We start from the raw sequence: 27,311 nt of genomic DNA, 5'->3' as shown, positions 1-27,311 counted from the left end.
TTGGGTAAACTCCGGGAGTTGGTGATGGACAGGGAGGCCTGGCGTGCTGTGATTCATGGGGTTGCAAAGAGTCGGACACAGCTGAGCAACTGAACTAAACTGAACTGAACTGATGGGACTGGATGCCAGAATCTTAGTTTTTTGAATGTTGAGTTTTAAGTCAGCTTTCTCACTCTCGTCTTCCACCATCATCAAGAGACTCTTTAGTTCTTCTTCCCTTTTTGTCATTACAGTGGTATATCATCTGCATATTTGAGGTTATTGATATTTCTCACAGCAGTCTTGATTCCAGCTTGTGAGTCATTCAGCCTGGCATTTCGCATAAAGTAGTCTACATACATGCTTCCCTGATAACTCAGTTGGTAAAGAATCCACTTGCAATGCAGAAGACCCCAGTTTGATTTCTGAGTTTGGAAGATCCTCTGCAGGAGGGATAGGCTACCCACTTCAGTATTCTCGGGCTTCCCTTGTGGCTCAGTTGGTAAAGAATCCACCTGCAATGCGGGAGATCAGGATTCAATCCCTGAGTTGGGAAGATCCCCTGGAGAAGGGAAAGGCTACCCACTCCAGTATTCTGGCCTAGAGAATTCCATGGACTGCAGAGTCCATGGGGTCGCAAAGAGTTGGACATGACTGAGCAACTTTCACACACACTCTGCATATAAGTTAAATAAGTAGGGAGACAACAAACAGCCTTGTCAGTCTCCTTCTCCAATTTTGAACCAGTCAGTTGTTCTATGTCCGGTTCTAACTGTTGCTTCTTGAACCACATACAGCTTTCTCTGGAGACAGGTGAGGTGGTCTGGTATTCCCATCTCTTTAAGAATTTCCAGTTTGTTGTGATCCACACAGTCAAAGGCTTTAGCATTGTCAATGAAGCACAAGTAGATGTTTTTCTGGAATTCCCTTTCTTTCTCCATGACCCAACGAATGTTGGCAACTTAGTATGTGGTTCCTCTGCTTTGAAATCCAGCTTGACCATCTGCAAGTTCTTGGTTCACATACTGCTGAAGCCTAGCTTGAAGGATTTTGAGCGTAACCTTGCTAGCATGTGAAATGAGTGCAATTGTACAGTAGTTTTAACATTCTTTGGCATTGCCCTTCTTTAGTATTGGAATGAAAACTGACGTTTTCCAGTCCAGTGGCCACTGCTGAGTTTTCCAATGGTATATTTTTGCATAAAAACCTAAGACATAGTAGCTTAAAATAATGATTTAATATTCTCATGATTCCTTGGGTGTGCTCAGCTGGGTGTTTCTTTCGATGCTCTCCTTTGGGGCTGTTCATACAGCTGCAGTTATCTAGCAGCTCCACTGGAGTTAGACCATCAGATGGCCTCACATTCTTGTTTGGGCCCTTAGAATAGGCTGTGAGTTGGGCCTCTCTCCTACATAGTCTCTCATCACTCAATAGTTCAGCACTGACTTCCTTACATGGTGGTAGGAGCATTTTCAGAGCTGAAATCATAAGCCGCATGGTGACCACATCAGTGGAAAACCTCATTAGTGGAAAAAAGTCACTTCTGCCACATTCAGTTGGTCAAAATAAGTCACAAGTCTAGCCCACATTCAAAGGATTAAGCAGCAAAGTCATATTGCAAAGAGGTATTCAGAGTGGAAAAAACCAACAATCTACTCCAATGGTTAAATAGGGACATAATAGGAGGAAAACCAGTGAAACAGAGAAAGAGAAAATACAGTTGACAGATATGTGAAATCTCCTTGGTCTGCACTAAATTGGGGAAATAAGTCAAAGTCCAAAATTATCCAAAATAGGATTTTTTAACCAAAGATGAAGTGTACAGTTCTCTGAGACACAATCTCTGAAGAAAGAAAGATCCCAAATATCATAGAAAGTCTAAGACAACCTCAATCCATCCCTACCCTGCCCTTGAGCTTCAGACAATTGACTAGGAGACAAAATATTCCTCCCTGACACAGTAGTTTAAAGGAAAATATAAACAATTCTCAGATGCAACTAGATAACTGCTTCATCTCAGAATAATATACAATGAGTAATATAAAAAGAAATGGCATTAAACAGCAAATTACTGCAGGATAAAAAAGGAGGAAGGACGAAGGAAGGGAGGGTGGGTTAGGGTTAGGAAGGAAGGATTGTAGAAAGGGAGGAAGGGAGGGTTCATTTCATCTATTTCATCTAGAAGAAAAACACATGGGTCAAAAAAGTGGGAAGAAATGTTTTACATTACAGAACAGGTTAATAGAAATATGAATCCAAAAAATAATATAAACTTAAGGAAGACATAGAACAATAGAAGGATTTTTAAAAGAGGGGATAACAGGCTCAAAGAAGTAATAATATAGAAAAAATAAATTACAAATAAAGAAGAAAAGTATTGCTGAAAAATGGAATCAGGATCATGTAAAGACGCTTGAAATCCTCATAATGTTTGAAAATACAAAACAAAAAGATTAGTGCAACAATCAAGACGTTAATAAACTGGAAAGAATGTTATCACTGGGAGCCTGCATCAATGAGTGCTATTTTCTTCCTTATATTTTACAATATATTTTTAAATTTCCAAAATAAAAATAAAATCTATCAATTAGGAAAATTTATTTAAAAAATTTTTTTGATAGGGACCATTTTAAAATTCTTTATTGAATTTGTTACAATATTGCTTCTGTTATATGTTTTGGTTTTTTGGCCATGACGTAGGAGGCATCTTAACTCCCCCACCAGGAACTGAACCCACACCCCCTGCATTGGAAGGTGAAGTGTTAACTACTGGACCACCAGGGAGTCCCAGGAATTATTACATTTTTAAGAGAAGTTATAGGAAGTTAGGAAGTTTGGGGAGGTGATCTGAAACTGGAGTTTCAAACAAAGGGGAGAGATTGGTGAAGAAATAAAGTCAGGAAATAAAAAACAGTCACTTTTTTGTTCTCTCCCATAGTGAGAGAAGATTGTGAGGGAGTCAGAGGGGGCAAATGCAACAGGGTTAATACTTTAGAGGACACACGCATAGTCAAAGCAGAGACATGTGATCATTCAGAGGCAGGAATCAGAGATGTGTGTGTGAGAAAGAAGGGTTAATCATTAAGAAAACAAAGTCCTCCAGGCAGTGAGGAGTCAGGTCTGGGGAAGAAAAGAACCACACTTCCTCTCTGATGAATTAGAAGGAAGCAGGGTCAGAAGGAAGTTGGATCAGGCGTGTGTGCACACAGAAAATGGAAAGGAAGATGATGGAAGACGCATGTCTTGTGCAGTGTGGCAGAATTCAAGTCAGAATGTGCCTTTTGGAACGGTGTTAGCATCGCCACGGCAACCAGCAGTGTAATGAGTGAATGGCATATATAAACTATTAATCTGTACCTAGTCGATATCCCCCGGTACTGGGTACTTTCTGCTCTTTGGACTTTTTACCACCTATATAGATATGGGGAAAGACACTTCAGGTCCTTTATGAATTTTTAAAATATTTTTTGCCTAAATGAATTTTACTGTTTCTTTTCAGATTATGAAATTAATGCATTATAGAGGAACAAGAAAGTGAAGATCATTCCAAATCCCGCCAGTCAGATACAGTTACTGTAAATATTTTAAGGTGTTTACTTCCAGAGGGAATGATAGAGAGAAAGAGAAGGAAGAAAAGAAAGAAGGGGAAAGAGGAAGAAAAGGGATCTTCTTTTTCCTTTCAGCAAAATGGATACATTATCATATGCTATTTTAGAAGCTGTCATTTTCAATTCCTATTGAAAGTGAAGTTTTCTACTTTTAGATAAGCATCACGTTTCAAGAGCATATTCTATTATATGAATATACTATAGCATTACTGTTTCTCTAATAATAGCCAACCATTTAGATCGAATATTACTTTGTATCTTCTGACAGTTGGATAATGGCTTCTTTAGAACAAATTTGAAGAGTTCTGAAAGTTCTTCACACTGAAGACTGAAGTGTTTATGGACAATTTTTAGACTTCAGAACACAATCATCAAATCACTGTCAGAGATGTGCCCTTCTCAAGATCTCACTGCCTATTAACTTTGAAACAGTGGAGATCTGCATCTTTTTATTTTTTTCCCCATGTGGTAAGCACAAAGATGTTAATTAATGAAGTAAAACATTTTTATGCACTTAGGTTTGCTCTTTGCATTTTTTTCCTATAAATGCCTTAATCCAAACTTTTGCCCATTTTTCAATAGAGGGTTAACGTATCTTGGCTATGTTTTTTAAAAGCTTTTTGAAAAATTGGTGGTATGTCCTACTATTAATATTTACACTATTAATAAATGTATTTCAGGAACTGTTTTAGAGTTCAATTACTGATGGAGTAGAACTTGATGACTTGAACATTTTCCATATGTTTATTAAGAAGGCAACATGATATATTCCTTAAACATATGAACTTTGCCAGGATCTGAGTTCAAGTCCCTGCCAGGGATAACCCACTAGCCACAGTTTGATGAGTATTTTCACGTTACAGGATTGTTTATAAAATATATGTAAACCATTTAGCGCAGTGTCTGGAACAAGATAAGCATCCAGTAATGGATAGTTATTATAATTATCATCATATTTGATCTCATTTCAAAGACTTTTGTTGTCTAATAATATTATTGATTCACTGGTTATTTTAAAATTTAAGTTTAATCATTTGTCAACCTTCCATCAGAGAGGGATAGGGTGACTTAAACCACCTCTAACACTTCTTAGTTCACTACCATCATAGGCAATGCTAGATTCCATTGCCCTAAATTTCAAAAATAGGAGGAAGAGTTAGGAAAGAGGAAAATCTCTCCTCTTTGGTAAAGGGAAGTCGCCTGAAATCTATTTGTTTCAGGTGCTCCGGGGTGGTTGTTACCACCTACTTATTTCCTTCCAGGTTGATCTGTTTTCCCCCACTGCAGAAGGTGTTTGGAGAAGGAAATGGCAACCCACTCCAGTATTCTTGCCTAGAAAATCCTGTAGACAGAGGAGCCTGGTGGGCTGCTATCTATGGGGTCGCACAGAGTTGGACACGACTGAAGCGACTTAGCATGCATGCATGCATTGGAGAAGGAAATGGCAACCCAGTCCAGTATTCTTGCCTGGAGAATCCCAGGGACAGAGGAGCCTGGTGGGCTGCCATCTATGGGGTCTCACAGAGTCGGACATGACTGAAGCGATTTAGCAGCAGCAGCAGCAGAAGATGTTACTGGAGTTGATGAACACGAGAACTAGATCAGATGTGAGGGCCCCTCTTGGGGCCCTACCTGAACTGAACTCCCTTCATCCCCATCCCCATCCTGAGCTCAGTCAGGAGGTTCTTTCTTGCTCAGGTTTGCTCCGCCAATAATGAAACAGAGTTTGGAGCAAGCAAGATAGACTTACACCAAGCCATTGAATGAAAATTCAGTGGCCAGAGAATAGAGAAGAGGCACTTGAGCACCAAAAGCAACAGTTCCCCAGGGGAAGGGAGTAACGGAATTTTAAGGATCAAGAGGCAGACAGGTCGGCAGGGCTCCAGGAAAGGGGTGGGGATTTCAAGGGGCAGCCCAGGCACGTGCAGTCTTCCAAGCTCCTTTGCACACAGCACCAGTTGTGCCAAGCATAGTGCAAATCCCTCCTTGGGGGGACATCTTAGCATGGTGATAAAGCAGAGGTACACTCCCTCAGGTTTCATCTGTGCAAGCATGGTTCTGTGGTCAAGTTAGAGCCCAGCTGGGGGCAGCTGATTGCTATGTCTCTCTCAAAGCAGGTCTCCCAGTACAGCTGCAAAGCATTTGGGCTCAACACCAGGTACTTTTGAACACACACAGAAATGAGTCAGGGCTAGTGTCCTTCAGCCTTGAGGGGTTGGTATGGAAACAGGGAGAAGTCAAGGCACGGAAAGTAGTGACCTTTAGCTTTCTTTGTCCACTGTCTTGGATTAAACCAGTTCAGTTTGATTTTGCCCCAGGCCTTTGTGATATCCTGTTGATAGAAACACAAGTAGCTTGTATGGTTAAAAAAAATAGTTTTTGCTCCTGGGGCGTGGGCTACATAGCATGGGTGACACTGCCATGCATCTCCACCTTCGCCAGTGAATATTTATGACAACAACTTGTCACTGGAGAAACACTAAGTGCTTTGTGGAGGGGTTTTCATTTGACATGTCAAAACTCTGAAAAATTCCCTCTTGTGCTTTCAGTTCATCAGGCATCATACTTTCCACAGGATATAGTCAATGAAACAACTGTGAATGGCCCTTGAAAGGCAATCTTGATCTCTTATTATTTTAAAAAATCCCCCTTGTGCACTAGAAATATATCTAGAAATGAAGTCTTTTAAAAAAATATTCCATTGAAAATTCCATCTGGAACTTAAAAATAGGGATGTAAAGAATTATTCATTTCAGTGTGATTGTCCTTCAGCTGCATTTCTGTAACCTGTGATGCCTTGGCAATCTTAAATGGATGCTTTGCTAAGATCATCTCACTGGTTTTTATTCACTTGGGCATTTTTCAAATTGAATAGCTACTGCACGCAAGGTGCTGTGCTAGAAACAGAAAATATAAAGATTATTTCTGTTCTCAGTGAGAAATAGCTTTGGAGACAAGACAATAAATACATGAAAATCATCTATCAATTTAAGAAACACAGGCTAAATACCAAATGAGAGTTATGTGAAATGAAATTCATATTTGTAGCAAGATAAGAAAATTGTAAACATAAAAATTCTTCTTTGGCCTCCCCTCTCCCTGCACTGTGCATTGTGTAACTGCATTATGAATTGACCAAACTTCCGTCATCAGCAGGAATACCTATTCAACCATAAACAGCAACATTCTCCTACTACCAACAAGATAACTCCTTAGAAGATAATATTTTTGATTTTGTAAAGGATCACATGACTCACCAGCATGGTGCTGAAATCTGGTTTATATAATCAATAATGCATCATTTAATATACAGCCTTCTGCCTCAAGGGCTTCCCTTGTGGCTCAGCTGGTAAAGAATCCACCTGCAATGTGGGAGACCTGGGTTCGATCCCTGGGTTGGGAAGATCAACTGGAGAAGGGAAAGGCTACCCACTCCAGTATTCTGGCCTGGAGAACTCCGTAGTCCGTGGGGTCACAAAGAGTCGGACACAACTGAGCAACTTGCACTCTGCCTCAAAAAACTTATGTAAACTGTGCCTTGACTTCTAATGGGCAGAACAGTTCTTAGAGCTTTCTGAGGTGCTCTTCCTGGGTTATAATCCTTGAATTTGAATCAGTTAAAATTTCCCAATTCTTTCTTTGATTAATTTTTTGTTGACAATTCAAACCACAGGGGCAGGGAGAGGGGGAGAGGGGGTTATATCCCACAATATTGTGTTGTACTCCTGGTGAAACAGCGAACTCAATTTCACTCAACACACATCTTATCAAAGATACAGTATTCTGGAATAAGCTCAAAGGATACAGTCAGCAAAGTTAACAGACGATCACAGGCTGAGAGAAGTATAGACGATGCAGCTTCTTAGGACTTCTCATTTTCCTTACACAGTTTATGGTAATGTTTTCTCTTTAGGAGACAATCCTGCCAGGTCTTTCTCTGGAAATCCCAGATGGAAGCTAAAAATCCTCTTATACCTATAACCACATTACCCTGAAACTATTTTATTATCTTTTATGGTTGCAGACTGCCTTCAACAAGCCATGTACTTAGATCTAGCATGGGAGTGGGTTAAGGAGTTTGGGGACAATCTCTTAGGTCTCCGTGCCATCTAGTAACACTGTGCCCAGGTCATGGAACACAGGCAGTTGGGACAACTACACAAGAATGTCTAGTCTTGAGGGGAGGTGCTGCCTATAGTCTCCAAGGTCTAGGAGGGTATGATCACATGATCAATCCCTTAGGGGAATAGAGAAGAGGACTCATAAGGACATCTGCCTTGGAAGTGAAGCGTTAGTAGCTCAGTCATGTCTGACTCTTTCTGACCCCATGGATTGTAGCCTCTGTCCATGGAATTATCCAGGCAAGGACACCAGGAGTGTGGGTAGCCATTCCCTTCTCCAAGGGATCTTCCTGATCTAAGGATTGAACCCAGGTCTCCTGCATTGCAGAGCCACCAGGGAAGCCCCAATGTGCCTTGGGCTAGAACTTAAAATAATAAGTACCAAGGAAGGGGACAAGCATCCCATCTGCCCTGTTCCCCAATTTATCCCTAATGCCTAATTCCTTAACAGAGTAAGCACAGCTTTGAAACTTATTGTCAGTTTTGCTCTAATTGAATCTAATCTAGTTGCAGTCTTAAAGTGTGATACTGAATTAATCAGTGGTGTTACCTTAAAAACAAGACAGTACACAAATAAAAGTCCCATAGCTTTACCAGCTTGTTTCTGTTTGGACCTTAACAAAACTGAGTAACTCAAGACAGTGAAATTGTGTCAAGGTATAGACTACTTTATGACAGAGATCACAAAATTGTAGGTTTTAATCTGAGATTTTTTTAATTGTGAGAATTGGAGCAATGAGATCTATTCATTGGACTGAGAATATTTTGTTCTCATTTATTTAAAATCATTTCAAGCTTTCATTAGCTTATAAACTTTCCATTGAGACCCCTGTTTTTCTTCCTTTATTGAAACCCAAAACCACTACATTTAAGTGTAGGCAGAAATGATCTTTGATAGTGAAAAATACCTGGACATCATTGGACAAAATTATCAAAAGATGTAAAAATCTCATTTCCTGTATATTTATTGCTTTGTATCTCTGTTCTGTGAAAGCTGAAGTCTATTCTGAGTTCTGAATTTCTGATATATATTGAAATTGGATATGAGTTTTTAAAATAATATGTTAGATATTTTTATTAAAATCCTCAAATTGTCCCTTGAATTGAGTGCTTGGGGGCAAGTATGAAGTTAAATTTAAAACAATTGCATTGAGGTAGGATTATATTGCTTCTTTTTATCATCCCATAGGTGTAATACCCATTCCTAGTAGACTAAATGTATTTTATACATCTATGGTTCCTGGTATACATATGATTTCTAGTAAACATGTTTTCCTTTTCCAGTCACTATATATTATGGAGAAGATAAATAGGAAAATTTCATGTTGAAAAAATTTATATAAGTTACAAGTTGGAGTCTTTCCTTCTGGTTTCAGATCATTTTAAATACTCGAAAGACATTTCTATATGCCTTGCATTTATATATGTTACTTGTTTTTACTTTGAAGTATAGCTAAATGTAATTAAAATACCAAAAAACAAGAATAATCTCAGTCACACATCAGAAATGGCTGTTCACTTTGTGAACCTGAAATGAACTTTGGATCTTTTCTCTCCTTCGGACAACACAGCTGTGGTTAATTGTCTACAACCCTTGTACTCAGTAACGGTCCCTAGAGATACAGCCCCACCCATTCCCTGCCCCTACCCTCCACAAACACACATCCACATCCACACAGGAAGGCAGCCAGTCTTCAGGATACACAACTTTTATTTGTAAATCCACATTTCTTAGCTTAGAGACACTTATTCTATAGAATTTTTTTTCTATCTTACAATATTTAGACTGGCCAAAAAATCAGGGAAAATGTCCTTGAACTATAGTCATAAAAAAATTTACTTGGTGCTTATGAAAGCACCCACATAACAAATTCCTGTGCTAGGCTTCAGTAGGAAGTGTGATCACATTTAGTTTCAAAGTTCAACAGTTTCAATTATAGATAAACATGTACCCACAGATCCAGGCAGGACAGTTATTGCAGCTAAGGGTAGAAAATAGTCAAGAGGGGGTCAGAGCCTCCTGCAGGACTCGGTGGTTCAGCTCTCTCCCAGTTTGGTCTGTCTTATCTCCTTGAACAGGACCAGTCAGCCCAACTGTCCTATGGATCTCCTTATCCCGCTGGAACCTGAACATTCACCTTATTCTCCCTAAGGCTTGTCCTCTTTTCTCTGATTCCTGGAAATATTTTTAGGTTTCACCTGATTTTCTGCTCTGCCATCACTAGACTAACCAAGTAGAAAATTTTGCATGAGAGTTACTTACCTCATTTAAGAAATACTGACTAGAGACAGGGCAGTAAAATTAGGGATAAATAAAAGTTTTGCTGTTCATTTGAAAGGAAAGAATGGCCTTTATTGAGAAAAGTATGATAAAAACATTTCCATACATGATCATGTGAATTTAGCATTCAAACTGGAGACTAATAATATGTTTTAAGTTGATTAAAGAGTAAAGAAAGGGTCTCTTTCAAGACAAGAAAGAATGCTGTAATAAGAGCAACTGAAAACTAAGTAGGAACAGATGTGCATGCCTTTCCCTTTAAAGAGTCAGCACAGAATTTATATTCTGACATTTCCTTTAAGAACAGGAGGTCAACAAAAGAAAAATAGTTGCATATGTAAACCGGTCACAGTGACACTTGTAGAAAATACTAGAAGTAGCAGTAAATGGAAAAATGCCCAATGTATGCATCCAAGGGAGGCTAAAATGCCCTTTCCTCACCTACTCACCCAAAGAGCTCAAATTCATCCTTCAAGTTCTAGCCCAATCATCACCACCTCTGGTAAATCACCACCCTCACTGCCAAGCAGCACCCAGTGCCTCCTTCGTGCTCCCTGGCACTCTGCCCATGGCTCCATTATAACATTTACCACACTTTTGGGATCATTTATACTTCTTAAGTCTCCTCCCTTTCTTCAAGACTAAAAAGACTGTAACTTGTTTTTTCTGTTATTCCTGGTGTCTGGGAAAGGGGAAAGGCGTCTATCCACTTAATTAAGATCTGCTAAGATGTTCTATGTAGAGGCAACTGCGTCTGCATGTGTTTTGAAGAATATATAAAAATCAGTAAGATATTTCTATAAAGTAGAAGATATCCTTCTGCGAAGTGCAGATAAAAATCTTTGTTATTATATATAAAAGAAACATGGGAAGATTCTAAAAGGTGGAGAGGAGAAGGCAGACAGGCTAGGGGCCTCAAGACCCAAGGAGCAACACTGCAATGAGTTTCCCTGGGTTTTCTTTTAGTTCATATATCCCCGACTTGTTGCTGAAAAAGTCAGAAACCTGGAAATTTCAACAAATAAGGACAAAAAGAAGCCTCAAGAAAGGTCTGCTATCTCTCCAGCCAAAGGACCAGAAGAGGAGTGGTCTAGCAAGAAAGAAAACAATAACCACTCCACTCCAACTAAACATCACCATGCTAGGAAAGACAGGGGCTTACCAGGCTGTGAAGAGTTGCCCCAAGTTCTCTGCCAGAATAGCATCAGAGAAGGCTGTGTAGGAAACTGGTTATTTTATTCCCACTAGTGATAAAAAAAAAAACTTTCCTTGCCACCCCTGTCCACAGCATCAGTGCAGACCACATGCGAGCACTAACTAGGAACCTAGCACATCCCAGGCAGGGAGGCATCAATGGAGATAGAGTAGGATATTGAATTCCCACTCCGTCCAGCAACAAGGGTTTCTCTTCACTCCAAGTGTCAATACAGGGTAAAAAAATCCTGGACTCTAACACAACTGGCATTAGAAGGATAGTGCCCTCAATTCCCCTGCTAAAGTCAGCTAAAGCAGAAAGTGTAAATGAGATCCACAGTCTCAAACATAATCCCTAAAATATCCAGGTTTCAGTTGAAAATCATTCATTACAACAAGAACCAGAAAAATATTTTTGAATGAAAAAAGATAACAGATGCCAACATAAAGACAACACATGTAGGAATTATCTGACAAGGATTTTATAACATCCATCATAATGCTTCAATAAGCAATTATGAACATATATGAAACAAATGCAAAACTGGAAAGTCTTAGCAAAAAGATAAAAATTCTCAGCAAGGAAATAAAAGCTACAAAGAAAGATCAAATGGAAATTTTAGAAACAAAAAATCTGCAATAACTGAAATATAAAAATCAGTGAATGGGCTCAACAGCAAAATGATTTAGAGGAAAGAATCTGTGAAATTGAAGACAGAACAATAGAAATTGCCCAATCTGAACAACAGAGAAAAAAGAGACTGGGGGGAAAAATGTATAGAACCTCAGGGATCTGTGGGACTAAAATAAAATCAATGAAACTTTCTAAATTAGTAAACAATTTTCAGACACAAACTGTATTTTCTAAAGGTTTGGGGCCCCTATGCTATTGAAGAACAAGAGGAATGTGAAGGACAAATACAGACTTTTGGTGTATTAATATAACTCTTAAATCAGATTCAAGTAGCCTAAAAAATGAATGTAGCTTTTGAACATTCACAGGTTGGTACTGAACGGTATATACAGTCTATGAAGTGAAGAAAATCAAGTTCATTTATCATGAGTATTAAGAAGATATAAAATGATGGTAATACATTCTCTTCAAATCAATGGAACTTCAAAATGAACATCTCAGAACAGTACAGTTCTGTTGCTAGTAGGGTGATTTTTGTGTATAGAGGAAAACATTCCTATTATTTGGATGAAAAATGCTATCTTGCATGAGTTGACAAGCCCCATGAAGTTTCACTAAGACAAGACACACTTTTAACAGTATAAAGTAACCATTATTGGAGTTATTTTCCACCTATATTATCAGTGATCAGATTGGAATATTTTTCTTTTTTGGTACAAATGTAGAATAAAATTTTATAAAGGGTAGATACACTCAATACAGATGGTCCCTCAAAGTTTAACTTGAAAGAATCATTAAATCTGAAGAAACCCAGTCACAATTAAAAAATACTTAGCTTTTGAGGGGGTGTACAGAAGAGATAAAAATAGGGCTTCAAATATTTATGCTCCTATTCACTTTTCTGATTAAAATGAAGATAAATGAATATCCAAGTTAAAAAGAATCCAGAATCACTTTTAAATTCCTGTGAATAAACTAATGAAACACAGTCTACTTCAATCCTATTCATTAGTCTAGTGTTTGTCAGCATCATAGAAATTTATTAATGATAATATGATTCAAACATCTGGTGTCCAGAGAATGTTCACAGCTCCTTCTGCCCTTAAGAGAAGTAGAAGAGCAGTTTTAGGTATGATCTGTCTTTATTCCCAAATCTGAACAATTCTTACACATTCAAACATGTGTGAGACTCAGTAGGAACACTTTCCTACTGTTATGCGAAGGCCACAAGTTTCCCTGAGAAGGTCGTGTATCAGAGGATTCCCAGTTCTAACTCTGGTCGACAGTCTCCAAACAATGCAACAGTGTAAATAGAGGATGTATAAAACAGAAGGCTCTTTCACAAAGATTTACTGCGTGTTTTTGGAATAAAAAAAGTATCAGTCTTCTTGGTTAAAGGTTGGCAAATATGTTTTCAACTTTAAAATGTCTGAAATTGGCTCTTTTCTTTCTTGATAGAAGCTGAGTCCGGTAATGTGTTCAACATCTGTGATCCGAGCTTTGTGTAGCTTCAACAACTCTTCAACCCATAAGGATTCATGCTTCCCGTGCTATAAGGGTGTGAAAGGAAGAAAAGTCACTGGACAATAGTCAATCCATCTTCCCTACACACTTTGCATCTCCCTCATTGTAATCAGCCATGACACCCTGTCTTTTAAACGGCAGATGCCATGAGAATTGTTAGGCATAGTCTCTGCTCCTGACTAGTTCACCATCCAATACATACCACTTATGTTTGTTTAGTAGATGTATCAAATCTGAGGAAAGTATATGTGGAACAGATGTACCTACATTGCCTTGGTGCAAGAAACATCAAAGTATGGGGTTAAAAATGTTGGAAAACAGAAGTAACATGGCCATGGTAGAAAGAATATGGGAATTAGCAGAAAGGAGCTTGGAATGATGCCAAAGAACTGATGCCTTCAAACGATGGTGCTGGAAAAGACTCCTGAGAGCCCCTTGGACAGCAAGATCAAACCAGTCAATCTTAAGGGCAATCAACCCTGAATACTGGTTGGAAGCACTGATGCTGAAGTTGAAACTCCAGTATTTTGGTCATCTGATGCAAATAGCAAACTCATTGGAAAAGTCCCTGATGCTGGGAAAGATTGAGGGCAGAAAGAGAAGAGGGCATCAGAGGATGAGATGGCTGGATGGCATCACTGATGCAATGGATATGAACTTGGGCAAACTTTGGGAGAAGGTGAGGGACAGAGAGGCCTGGCATGCTGCAGTCCATGGAGCTGCAAAGAGTCAGAATGATTGGGTGACTGAACAACAACAACTTGGATTCAAGTTCTACTTCTACCATTATCCTACCAGGTAAACTGAGGCAAGTTATTTAATATCTGAATACTAATCCTCTTATCTGTGCCCTCCTCACAGGGTTGCTCTGAAGATCAAACACAATGATGTGTGCAAATGAGCTATACAAATGCTAGTCCTTATCAGAATCAGTTATCTACACAGTTGTAATGAAGAAAGGGTTAGGGGAAGTGGAAAAACACACTTTCACTTCTGGTGAAGTAGTGAAGTTCTAGCTAATATGAGATCGAAAAAGAATTAAAGGCTTATGCTCTGGCACATGGAAGCAGAGATGGAAATCATACATCCATATGTTGGTGTAAATTTTTCTGAAAATGGCTTCTGGAGAAAGTCAGATGAAGAACATATCCACTGGCCGGTGTGCTATGATTATACTTTAAAGACATACTTCAATAAATGTTCATGTGCCCTGATGATATTATTAGTTGCAAATAATAAATACAGACTGTTCACATAAAGGGGAACAGATCAATAATTTCCATTTTCCCATTAGCTTCCAATCATCCACCACCCAGTACTGCTGTTTCACTCAGTCTCCTCCACTCCAGCAACCCTCACTCTGGCTTTCAAGGGAAGAGCCTGACTCAGTAGACTACTTGGCCAGTAGATATTGGCCATCTGATCCAGCATTTACATGAATAAATAAAAGACATCTGTTCTCTCAGGCCAACATCCAGCTAACCCTCGGTCAGTATTTCAGACATGAAACAGAAGGGGTCAGTAAGTATATGTGCTATGTGCTTAGTCGCTCAGTCATGTCCAACTCTTTGTGACCCCATGGACTGTAGCCCACCAGGCTCCTCTGTCCATGGGGATTCTTCAGGCAAGAATACTGGAGTGGGTTGCCATGCCCTCCTCCAGGGGTTCTTCCCAACCCAGGGACCAAACCCAGGTCTCTCGCATTGAAGGTGGATTTGCTACCGTCTGAGCCACCAGGGAAGACCAAGTATATGTGATACACTTTCAAAGGATTCACTTTCTGGTTCAACTCCAGTATTCAGTGTCTTCTACTTACACTGCCATTATAGAATTTGTTAAAGGCTTATATTTAAGTTATCAGTAAGCTTTTGGGATGGTACAGATGGAAAAGGAACTTAACACCTAATTCAAGGCTGCTGCTGCTGCTGCTAAGTCGCTTCAGTCGTGTCTGACTCTGTGCGACCCCATATAATTCAAGGCACTTAACATCATTTTGGTTAGTGAAATGTAAGCATAAATCTATTGCAGCCCTTTTAGGGGAGGGCCCAGAATTTATACATGGATTTAGAGGCTAGGCCATATGACATCAACTAAGTTTTTACATTCTGATCTTACTGTTAGTGCTTTTAACAGACAAGAATGATCTTCTTTGAATAAACTAAGAGGATCAAGTTTAAAACCATTCTATAATCTCAAACATGTATGTTCTAGTTATGTTTCTTCTCCCACAGTAATGTCAGATGTAAGACATGCACAAATATATTCGTATATCAATGCTTAAGATAAAGTAACAAAGGCCACTTACCGCACAGCTTTCACTATTATCAGTCCTGTGAGGCAAAATGAAAGCCAAGGTATCTAAATTTTCACACTGTAATGGAGTCTGGGATGTGTTTTTACAACTTGTTAGCACAATGAAGAAGTGAGTTGGAATCAGAACTTTCTGATTACGGATGACTTTGTTGTTTCTGTAAAATATGGTAATATTCACTTTAAGAAAAAAATAACTATCTCCCTTTTAATGACTATTTAACTCAAGTATATTTTTAATACAATACATCCCCAAATAAAATTCAGTCAAATAATTAAACACATTGTAAGAAGTTAGTCATCATAATGCCTCAACATTTTCTGCCAGATGGAGAAAGAAGAATTAGAAGACACAGAAACACAATTCAAATAATGTTACATTTTATAGAAATTTATTAAAACTTTGTATTTTTTTGGTAATTCCATCTTAACAAATTGGAATTGAGACACTAAGGAAAAAAATCATCAATTTTGAATATGTAAAACCAAGACTCTAAAGCATTACTGAGAATCTTTTAAATTCCAGGCAGTTATGAACAGAGAGGGAAAGCGAGAGAACTGGTTTGAGATTTTTTTCATTCCAGCTCCTTCAGAGAAGCTGTTGTTTTAACTGGATCTTCTTTCCTATCCTATAACTTTATTTTTACTTTTTTTAAAATTAAGCATATTCTCAAAGATGTCCCAAGTGACACCTTTACCTCATCTTAATTCTATTTCCTTAGGTCTCAAGACCAGATTTGTTTGGAAAAAAAAAAAAGTAGATTCATTTGATTTTTAAGTTATCTTTCAAAATTTAAGGTAGTGGTGGTATCACTTAAAAAAAACACACAATTTTATGTGGAACCACGATACATAAAGCAGATTAAAATGTGTTTCAGTTGAAGCTGTGAATGGGAAAGGTATACGTTCTCTTCTTTACCCATTCTCTTGCTGCCACCTCTGAGGTATTTACACAGGATCCTTATGCCTTAAAGAATATAATAAAAATATAATTTTACAAATGATGTGGTCACAGGTGTACATGTATGAACAGTAATCGCTAAGTCAGCCTGAGGGAGTGGTTTTCAGAAAGGGACTGAATCCCAGTGGATGCTTCACTCCACTTTTCTCATAGACTGAAGAACCAAAATTGCTTCCAAAAATTTTGCAATTTTTTTAATAAAGATCAACCGATCTCTAAAATGTGCTTCCTCTTTCCTTTATGAAAGCACCACTGATGGTTTCTCAACAAGGTCACTGTATCATTCTGAGATCGGAAAGGGGCAGGGCACAAACTTTAAAAACATAACACAGCCCAAGGACATGACGTAAATTGGTTAAAACAAACTAGGTCCAAGGTCCAAGATGATTCAAATTCCACTAGACCTTGGGGGTCAGTATACACTTACTGTAACACATCAGCATCCTAAATGACACGCCCACAGGCACCATGACAGTTCCAAGGCCGACTATAAGGATCAGAAAGTGGGCAATGTCCAATTTCTGGAAATACCCACCCCTTCCTCAAAAGAGCTGGAATACCCCTCCCACTCATTAGCCTGTGACATTCCCCACCCCTATAAAAACGGACACTGCATACCCCGGTGCCTCTCGCCTTCTGAGATGGCCCACATTCTATCAATGGAGTGTGTATCTCCCTGAATAAACCTTATTTCTCTTTACTATGGCTCGCTCTTGAAGTCTTTCCTGTGTGGAGCCAGCAATCCACACTTGGTGGCCATCCCAGGGACTCAGAAGTGATCTGGGACATGGCCATCCTCTTCTACCCCACTTTCGTCCCTGCAACAAATTCCCCTTGCAGCAGAGTTGGATAAAACTGAAAGCTGTGACATTCAACCTACGGCAACACTGTGGCACTATGGCTTTATGGCTTCTGCTTCTTTGACTCAGGATGCCTCCACACTGTATCATTCTTTATCTTGAAACTGGCAGTTTGCTAGTTAAAACAGCATCTTCACAACAGCCACAGAGAGATTGTAAACACTGTTGTTATCTTCTTAACAAAAGGCAGAGTTCAGTATTTAATATGAGCTATAGAATTATTCATCTAAGCTGAGTGGGGGATAAACACTACTTTCATATAAAAAAATATTTTACTGAACATCAAAACATTCAACATTAATCAGCTATTTCAAGGGGCTTCCTGCATAATCAGAAATGTCAGCTACACAAATATGAATAGTTAGATAGAAGAGGTTCTGCTGACTCAACTGGATGGTAGTCCCATTTGAGAGCTGTATTTAAGAGTACATGAAATATGTTCTTACTGCTTCAGAGTCTCCAAGGAATCATAACGTCCGTCATAATCAGAATCAAACACAGGACCACTGACAACATTGAGACCATTTCTTTCTTCAGCATACCTCTGCAGTAAGGTGCCATGCAAGTAGTGCCATATAACTGAAACAAGAAGGAAGACGCGCCAGCGTCAAAAGAACAAGATGACATAAATCAACTATGAATCCAATTATGAGTCAAAATTAGCATTTGTCATAATTAGGGATAAAGTGAAGTCTGGCCAAAAATCCATTGCTCAGCTTCTGCTCTTGGAAAGACTAACCAGCAAAGGCTGAATTCAATTCTACTTCAGGCATCCCTAAATATATGTATTGTCATGAAGCTGAGATCACATATTATCATTCAGCATAAAAAAATATAAGAACACAAACAAGGCAAGCTATTCAAATTTATTGTTAACATCTGTACTTTTTTGAAATATTCTAGAGAATTTTGAACTATTCAAAAGCATTCTAGAGGTAAATTACAATAAAATTTTCCTTGTATGCTCTGTAAGTTACTTAAAGTATAAATGTGTATTTATTCTTAAAAAAGCCAATAGCTGCAATAATAATGATATAAAATCTATTCATTTTAAATTAAAAACAATTATCAAGAACTTCCAAATAGTTACATAAGGCAACAGACTGAAATTTAATATATATTAGTAGATTACATTAGCTAGATAAGTTAGGAGGAACATTACACTATTTTCCCACCAAAAATGTTTGCAGACACTTAAATATAAAGCATAATAATATATATGGGACTATATCATAATTCAATACTTGTAGGATTTTTTCGTGTACTGGTATTTTCTAAGTTAAACAAACCTATGAGAATATATTTGATGTCTAGTCATTTAATTTAGAGGATCAGTCATTACATACAAATCATACCTAAAATTTCAGGAAATTCATTTGAAATTATGAGATATAAGATTAAAAAATTTTACCTTGAAAACTCTGGTACATGGGCACTATATTAGTAGTAAGTAGTGCTTCAGAATATACTTGACTTGAACCTTTACGTAATTCTACAAAGAAAATAACAAGAACAACTATTTCATTCTTCACAAATCACAGTAAGAATTATACTTTCTCATGGGGTTATTTAAAAAAATGGGCTATCATCTTAAACTCGTAAAACTTTCCCAGGTACTAGATCAAGGGGGGAGATGCAATGGGATCAGGTCCCTTAAAAAAATTGGGATCTTTTCTTCTTCAAGATGAATTTATCTAAGAAACAAAATCTTTAATAAAGGGCCCAAATTAAACATATACAAATTTTACTTCATTTGCCTAATTTTCAACTGAAGTATATTGTGTCAACAATCTTTCCTTGAACTCTTTCACAGAGAAAAGTAAAAAAGAGAATATCTGGCTTCAGAACACCTACTAACCAGAAAAAACATCACAAGGGATGTCTGCCTTGAAATGCTGTACAAGGCTTCTTTGTACGGACTTCTGGCTTGGACCTATTTTTATAATGCAAAAGGCAAGTTCTGACTTCAGAAGCTTGCTCTGGGGACTGGACTGGATATTGAACGTATTGACTGGAGTCTTCTAACTTTTTCCTTTTTAGGCTGGCTTCCAAATGTCTTCTCATTAACATACAGATCTGCCACTTGAAATAATAGAACATGATTTAAAAAAAAAAGCCATTCCCCAGGGGCTCTGTATCAGTGAAAGGGCACGCAAACTCAGGCTCTCCCTTTACCTCATTCTTTGACAAATCAGAGTTTTCTTTTTAAACAACAAAATGGTATCTCCTTCCTAAGAACCCAGATGCATCCTTTTGACCTGAGTTTCTCAAACTCTGTTTAAAAGAAATGTAGAAAAGTGAAGAATGTTCTATCTACAGTGGTTACCCTAAATCCATCACTCTCCAAACAAAAGTAAACAGGTTTTCAAAACTCAAGTTTTAGATACTTGAAAAATTTCCCTAATAGTTCTATTTCCCATTCACAGTTTTCACCAATAAATAAACAAGATGTACACTTCCCCATAAGAAAGAAAAGGAAATGGAAGAAAGAAAGAACATAAGGGAAAGAGAACACCAGCGAGGCAGAGACTTACGTGGTGGGAAGAGGAACCCATAGCTCAGTTTAGCGTTATTTTTATAAAATGAACATTTATGGACAGGCCTAAGAAGAATTCGGAGATCCTGGTAAAGGCAGTTGGAAAAGTCTTCTGTAAAGAAATTGTCCTGAAGAACAAAATGAAAAGGACAATCAGGGATGAGGCATACAGAACAGAACAAAACGCTAGAGCTTTATAAATAATTAAAGGTGAACCACATCATAAAATCATGGAGTTCTGGTTGTCTGTTCATGCCCTGCACCACTTTTCATTTTTCTATTAGTGTATTCATCTTGTTTCTAACCAAAGTGTAAAAACTCTTTATAATATTAAAGATATTAATCACTTGTCATATATGTGCAAATTTTTCCTACCATGTTGTGGTACTTTTGTTTATAATATTTTTGTCTACTCAGTTTCAAACTTTTTGTAGTGAATTGCTGACTTTCAGAGATCAGACTCTTTCATATTACAACACAGCCAAAAGTGGGGGGGGGGGGTGCAGTGGGGGAAAGCCACTGAACAGCAATTTGATATGAAAACCTCATGAGTAGTGAGGACTCAATTTTTGCAGCTTTCATTATATAATAAAACTGAAAATTCAGAGTCCAGGGATATTATAATTAAGGTATTAAACTATAATAAATAGAATGGGGACATACAAAACACTGGGTAAACTGCTATATACTGGGTTGTCCAAAAAGTTTGTTTGGGTTTTTTGAAGATGTTATGGAAAAACACAAATCGAGTTTTTGGCCAACTCAATATTACAAAGTCAATTAAAAAGTGTTTGAAATGTTTGAAGATGTTCTTCAAAGATTAAAAATCAAGTTAAAGTAGACACTTTATGTACATATGTGAATGTGTGTGTGTATTCTCTCTACATACAGATACAAAAATTACATATATATGAACAATCTTAGTGAGTAGTAACACTAGCTCTGTTTTTAAAATCTAACTGCTATAGTCAACTAAGCTCTCTCCAATCCCCCTTCTATCCCTTAAGAGCATCCTATATCTTACCAGACATTTTCTCATCAGTTTCTGAAAATCTGGTCAGTCTAGTTTAGACCCTGATGCCGGGAAAGAATGAGGGCAGGAGGGGAAGACGGCGACAGAGGATGAGATGGTTGATGGCATCACTGACTCAATGGACATGACTTTGAACAAACTCCAAGAGATAGTGAAGGACAGGGAAGCCGTCCATGGGGTCACAAAGAGTCAGACACGACTTAGGGACTGAACAACAACTAGTTTAAAACTTTATTTCCAGATAAGATCTAAATCTCATCTCCTGCCCCCATTCTCTTTCTCAAGCTCTATTTCTTTCCTCATTTATCTGGCTACCACAGCATTCAGGCAGTGAGGGTGAGGGAGAATGGTGGTCTTATTCTGGAATATCTTCCCCTACTGCTTTCAAGGCTGAGCTCCTCTGGTCTAGGTAGTGGACAGGACCCCAGGCCTCTCCCTGGTTTGGTCTGGGAGGGCTCCCTGTAGGTGGTATACGCAGTGAGGTTACTGAGCTTCCAAGTCCTCCTCCATCCCTGATGGCCCAAGATTTGGGCAGCTGAGGGAAATTCTTGTACTTACACAGCTGTGTATTTAGAAATAAAAACTCTAATTGATAGTAAAAGTGATTTCATGAAATTAGAAATTAGCATCATCAAATATTAAAACCAAGGAAAAAAACCAAAGCATGGGAGAAATCTTCACTGCATACCCTCATTTCACAAAGGTTTGCTCTGAATGTCAAAGTCACGTAGCTAGTCGGTGGCCAAGCTAGAACCAGGACCTAATTTTTCTGACTCTCCGTTCAGTGATCTTCTAATTTGGGAGCTGGTTACAGAGCCGAGATCGACAGTGAGAAATGATGCTTTCAACGTTTTGCTTAGTAATAATATAAAATAACCACACAGAGCTAAAGGGTGACAAATACTTGCATTTCTGTCAATGGTGTAGGATGTCCAAAGGGGCATCAGGATGTCATGGCTGTAACCACTCACAAACTGGTGCTGGTAAAGCAGACAGACAGTGCTGTTCTGGAGAACTCTGGGTCTTCCATAGGGTAGAGCGCCACGCTTAATGGTCTTCTCTTGGGTCATAGAGAGAAAGTGAAACCACCGTTCAAACACACTTAGTGTGATTTGTATGGTAAGATATAATGATACACAGAGTATCTGATTCTTTTCTCTACTTAATCCTATTGAAAAATTATTTGTAACTGTAAAATCAAACTACTTACAAAGAACAGAACCATAAACAAATTTAAAAAAACAAAAGGGGGTTCATTACAGTGTGTGCCTATGTAGATCCTGAAATATCAATGTGATATTAAGATATCACAAGAAGATACTACATGAGATTGCTAGGAATCTCAGTAATTAGGACTTGTATTACTAAAATTCTTTAATATTATCTTTATTACTTATTTTCCAAGACATAATATCAAAAGAAAGTTTTCTGGATGATGTGTATACCCAGAAAGCAAAAATTTAAAACTGAAATTATGAGATAACACCAAATGGAATAATAGTACATATACCATTTATTGCCCTTTTCTCAAGCATCAGATGCTTTATAGGATTCTGTCTATATCACTGAATTTAATTCATATGGACCTCTATAAGTTGAGGCTATATACTTATTTTACAGATGAGAAAAGAGCAACTTATAGGGAACAAATACTTTCTCCATGGACATACGGTTTCTAAGCTCATATTCAAACCCATATCTACTCAGTTCCAAAGGTGTCATTTTTCACCATGACACTCTGCCACCTTGGGGTCATGTAAAATTTCTCTAATCTGCACATTTATAGAGATTTTATAGAGAGAAGTTCAAGTCAAGAGCATGCAGAATTCACTGTTTTATTCCAGCAAGAAAAAACTGTTAGCCAAGTAACTGAAGGATCTGAGACTGTGTCAAGGAATATAAAAGGGATACTAAATATCCACACTTCGTCAGTTGTCTGCATATGCTTAATTTTCGTTCAAGAGTTATAAAGAAGTAACTTTAGATAAATAAATCAATTTATACTTCCTTATAATTAAGAACTAAGTGAAACAGAAATTTAGGTATTTTAAATGGAATCTGAGGATCTATTGTTATAATATAAACCTATGAATATCTTCAAAATCTCAAAATACTCCACTGAGTCCATAAAGAGTGATTCAGCTTCCACTAATTACATTACATGCTGCTTCCACTGTAAACATCCCTTCCTTCCTTATGACTAACAGTTTAGATTGCCAAGCTAAGTAGTTCACCCAGTTCATCAGATGGTCCTCCACTACTACCTTATTTTATTGGTTATTCTCAAACAATGATCCCAAACTAATTCTGAGCTTCACATTATTGAGAAAAAGCCTGCTTACCTTCTGCCATGGTCAGATTCAACTGTGTCTGAAAATCCACAATTGGCTGAATCTAAAAAATTAATGATACAACTTTTGAGGATTTAAAAATGTGCTTTAATTTTGTACCAATGACTTTTACAGCTTAAGTATTCCACCATAGAAGAAAGATAAAATTATAACCATCCTGTACAAGTGAAATTATTTTTTTGAAGACGAGGATAAAAACAGAGATAACGGTGGCAAAAAGACAAAATTATTGGCACAGCAGAACACAAGTCATTAAAAATAAGAATATAACTACTGTTTATAATTCTTATCTCTACTCTTATGGTCTTTTACAAGCATAAATTAAGCCTAAAACAAAACATAGAGCATAAGATGAGCTACTCAAATGTCTGCTTTTATGGACACGATCAATTTTGTTTATAATTTGTCATATATTTTCATCTCCTTACAACAATTACATATTAAGATAGGAGTAAAAACGAAGTGTCATAAATTCATTTCATCCCCCAAAATATTTTCCTTCTAAATTTAAAATAGGTTGGGATGTATTTTAGAGAGGGAATACTGAGATTGGTTCATAAAAGACCTCACTGCTAGGAGGGCAGCCCAGATTCTGGGATTCAGTATATTTCAGAATTCAGCTAGACTTCTCGCAGCCTGCAGCCAAATCAAGTCTCAACACAAGGGGATTAAAAATATAGTGAAAGTGTAAAAACTAAGAAGGGAAAAAATAAAAAATTAAAAGGCATATGTCACTAGAGTTGAAAATATGTGCATTTGCTCCCACTCACAAATTTTATCATGTATTTCTGCAGCGTACGCTATGCAGAAGGTGCTATAAAATCATAGCCAGCCACTGGGCTAAATATCTTCGGAATACTTACTGAAGGATCACAAGAGCAGTCGAGGCTCTCCCTGGGGGCTCTTGTGAAGGGGCACTGGACCAGGGAGCGGACTTCTTTGGGATGCTTTGGAGCGTAAACAGGATTGCTTAGAAGGTGATTAAGGCTTCCATGAGTCCCATTATTAGGAGCTGGTGTCAAATTCAGTAAATCTGTATAATTTCAAGAATGGTAAATAAAGATTTACTTAAGAAATTTCAAAACTAAATAGTAGTTTTGCACTATGAATTTTATTTTTTAAATCCAAATCTATATAAGAGTCCTTAACTCTTTACCTAAAATAAAACTAAAAATCTCTCTCTCTCAGGTTGTAGAATATTTATGATCAGGCTATTCTTGATGGAAATATTGATATGCACACTGTGCTTCTCTATAAAAATTTCTAAATTTTAATGTAAACAATAACTATAGTTATCCCCTATTGAATGCTTATTATATGCCAATTGTGCTAAATATATTTAAGTTGTCAATATTTGGTAGATGAGTACATGCAGACATCATTTCATTGTTATTCAGTCATTAAGTCATGTCTGACTCTTCATAACCCTATGGACTGCAGCATGCCAGGCTTCCCTATCCTTTACTATCTCCCAGAGCTTGCTCAAACTCATGTCCATTGAGTCGATGATGCCATCCCACCATTTCATCCTGTCATCCCTTATCCTTTTGCCCTCAATCTTTCCCAGCATCAGGGTCTTTTCCAATGAGTTGGCTCTTTGCATCAAGTGGCCAAAGTATTGGAGGTTTAGCATCAGTCCTTCCAGTGAGTATTCAGGGTTGATTTCCTTTCAGATTGACTAGTTTGATCTGTTTGCTGTCCAAGGGACTCTCAAAAGTCTTCTCCAACACCACAGTTCAAAAGAATCAATTCTTTAGCACTCAACCTTCTTTATGGTCCAACTCTCACATCTGTACATGACTACTGGAAAAACAATAGCTTTGACTTGATGGAACTTTGTTGGCAAAGTGATGTCTTTGCTTTTCAATATGCTGTCTAGGTTTGCCATAGGTTTTCTTCCAAGGAGCAAGCATTTCATTGTACTTCATTTTATTACACTCCACAGATTTTTTTACAGTTGAAGGTCTGTGACAGTCCCACATTGTGAGATGATGCTTAGCATGTTTTAGCAATAAAGTACTTTTTAATTAAAGTATGTACATTTTTCTAAACTTAAGCTATTGCACACTTAACAGACTACAGTATAGTGTAAAAAAATACTTTTATATGCACTAAAAATAAAAAAAATTCATGTAGTTGCTTTATTAGAGTATTCACTTTATTGCAATGGTCTAGAACTGAATTTCAATTTCTCCAAGGTGGGCTTCCCAGGTGGCGCTAGTGGTAAAGAACCTACCTGCCAATGCAGGTGAATTAGGAGATGTGGGTCAGGAAGATCCCCTCGGGAAGATCTCCTGCAGGAGGAAATGGCAACCCACTCCAGTATTCTTGCCTGGAGAATCCCATGGACAGAGAGGCCTGTTGGGCTACAGTCTGCAGTGTCGCAAAGAGTTGGACTTGACTGAAGCGACTTGGAAGACATGCATGCCTGGAATTAGCATGCTTACTTAGCTCAAGGTCTCAAGCTACTAATATAGTAGACCTAGGATTCAAAATCAGCTCGGTCCAAGTCTAAGACTCATGCTGCTAATAATAATAATAGCAAACACCTACACAGTAAAGCACTTATTATATGCCTGGCACTGTTTAGATGCTTTAGGATATATTAACTCATTTAAGTATTCAGGCTCCCTAAAAGAATTATGTCAATACTTATGACACATTTAAGGTTTTATAAACTCCAGTACTGTTATCAGAAAAAGGAAGCAATATTTAAAATGCAATACTCAATCATAAAAGCTCTAATTTAGAAGGTATGGAGTAAACTAAGAATATAGCCAGTGTGTTCTCCTCCATTTCTGCAACCTTGACATTGCCATTCACTCAACTATTATTGCTACTAGAGGATCCACCTGTTTTTTCTACCTTTCACAACCTCCAAACTCTTTTCTCTGGCTTCCACCCTGATCTGGTTCAACTGTCATCTCATTAAGTCTAGGGCCTGGCAAAGTACCAGGCACTTGGAATTTATAGATCGTCTGCTCTGACTGTTATATTTTACCACTGTGCAGCCTAGTGCAAACATCAGATAGCTATATTTGTTCAATGACTGGATCAGGAAGAAGAAAGGTGGAAATATGAGGATCTTGCCTTATCATCATTTCCTGAAAGGTGCCCAACATGTGACCTACTTTCAATAATGTATTCCAGCTTTGTGTTCAGAAGGGAGAAGAGCTACCTGTTCACACTTACCACACATTAAGTTATAGACTTCAATATTTTCAAAGGAGTCAACTTCAGTGCTGTGCTTGAATCCAGGTCCGTAGCCAATAAAGAGGGCCTACGTTGGCCAGAAAAGAAACTGGTCAGTAAAGAGCTGGTCACTAACAAGGTATTTTATATCTTTGCCCATTGTACATATACAAACTGGTTATATTAAGATAAGTGGAAAAATACTGTGCCCAGTGGACCTTCTAGGATATTATTTTAATCCCTGTTGCATATTTAATCTAAAGACATCTAGGATAACTTTCTTAACTTTATTACAATTCCTAACCTGACAATCAGAACAAAATGATGATGAAATCTTCCCTCAACTGTGAAATGGGATATAAATCTTACTCTGCCCACCATACACCATGCTGTAGGGATAAAATTAGACAATGATATGAGTGTATTTTGAAATTTTTAAAGTGCTAGGCAAATGGAAGGGATTATCTTTATTTAGAACATAAGTGTATGTTATCTTTCCACCTATTAATTACTGCCTTTCATTTACTGTGAAGCAACATTCTCAATGAAGTACAAATAGATGAAAAAATAATTATTAGAAATATGGTATGAAATATGGGCTTCCCAGGTGGCTCAGTGGGAAAGAATCTGCCTGCCAATGCAGCAGACACAGGTTTGATCCCTGGGTTGGGAAGATCTCCTGGAGGAGGAAAGGGCAACCCACTCTAGAGTTCTTGCCTGGAAAATC

The 27,311-nt window shown here is 37.9% G+C and overlaps 1 protein-coding gene across 3 annotated transcripts in view; it reads right to left on the bottom strand.

The window, feature by feature from the left end:
* Positions 1–9,401: 9,401 nt before the first annotated feature.
* The window catches only part of ENPP1 (ectonucleotide pyrophosphatase/phosphodiesterase 1), a 72,651-nt gene continuing 54,741 nt past the window's right edge, over positions 9,402–27,311 (bottom strand). For 2 of the 3 annotated variants that reach the window (XM_081530635.1, XM_081530634.1), the window contains 9 exons: positions 26,585–26,672; positions 24,256–24,425; positions 23,384–23,435; positions 21,950–22,101; positions 20,007–20,136; positions 18,884–18,964; positions 17,919–18,051; positions 15,647–15,809; positions 9,402–13,367 (listed from right to left, as the gene is read on the bottom strand). In XM_081530635.1, coding sequence (XP_081386761.1) covers positions 13,197–13,367; positions 15,647–15,809; positions 17,919–18,051; positions 18,884–18,964; positions 20,007–20,136; positions 21,950–22,101; positions 23,384–23,435; positions 24,256–24,425; positions 26,585–26,672 — 1,140 coding nt within the window. In that variant the 3' untranslated portion in view covers positions 9,402–13,196. Of the gene's footprint in view, positions 13,368–15,646; positions 15,810–17,918; positions 18,052–18,883; positions 18,965–20,006; positions 20,137–21,945; positions 22,102–23,383; positions 23,436–24,255; positions 24,426–26,584; positions 26,673–27,311 lie in introns of all 3 variants that reach the window. The other variant, XR_014065648.1, reaches the window with a different exon arrangement.

The sequence above is a fragment of the Giraffa tippelskirchi genome, chromosome 9, assembly GCF_054371585.1.
Source record: "Giraffa tippelskirchi isolate mGirTip1 chromosome 9, T2T-mGirTip1v1.2.pri, whole genome shotgun sequence".
Lineage (NCBI taxonomy): Eukaryota > Metazoa > Chordata > Mammalia > Artiodactyla > Giraffidae > Giraffa > Giraffa tippelskirchi.
Note: the sequence above shows the minus strand (reverse complement) of the source record. Positions and strands in the feature narration are given on the sequence as shown.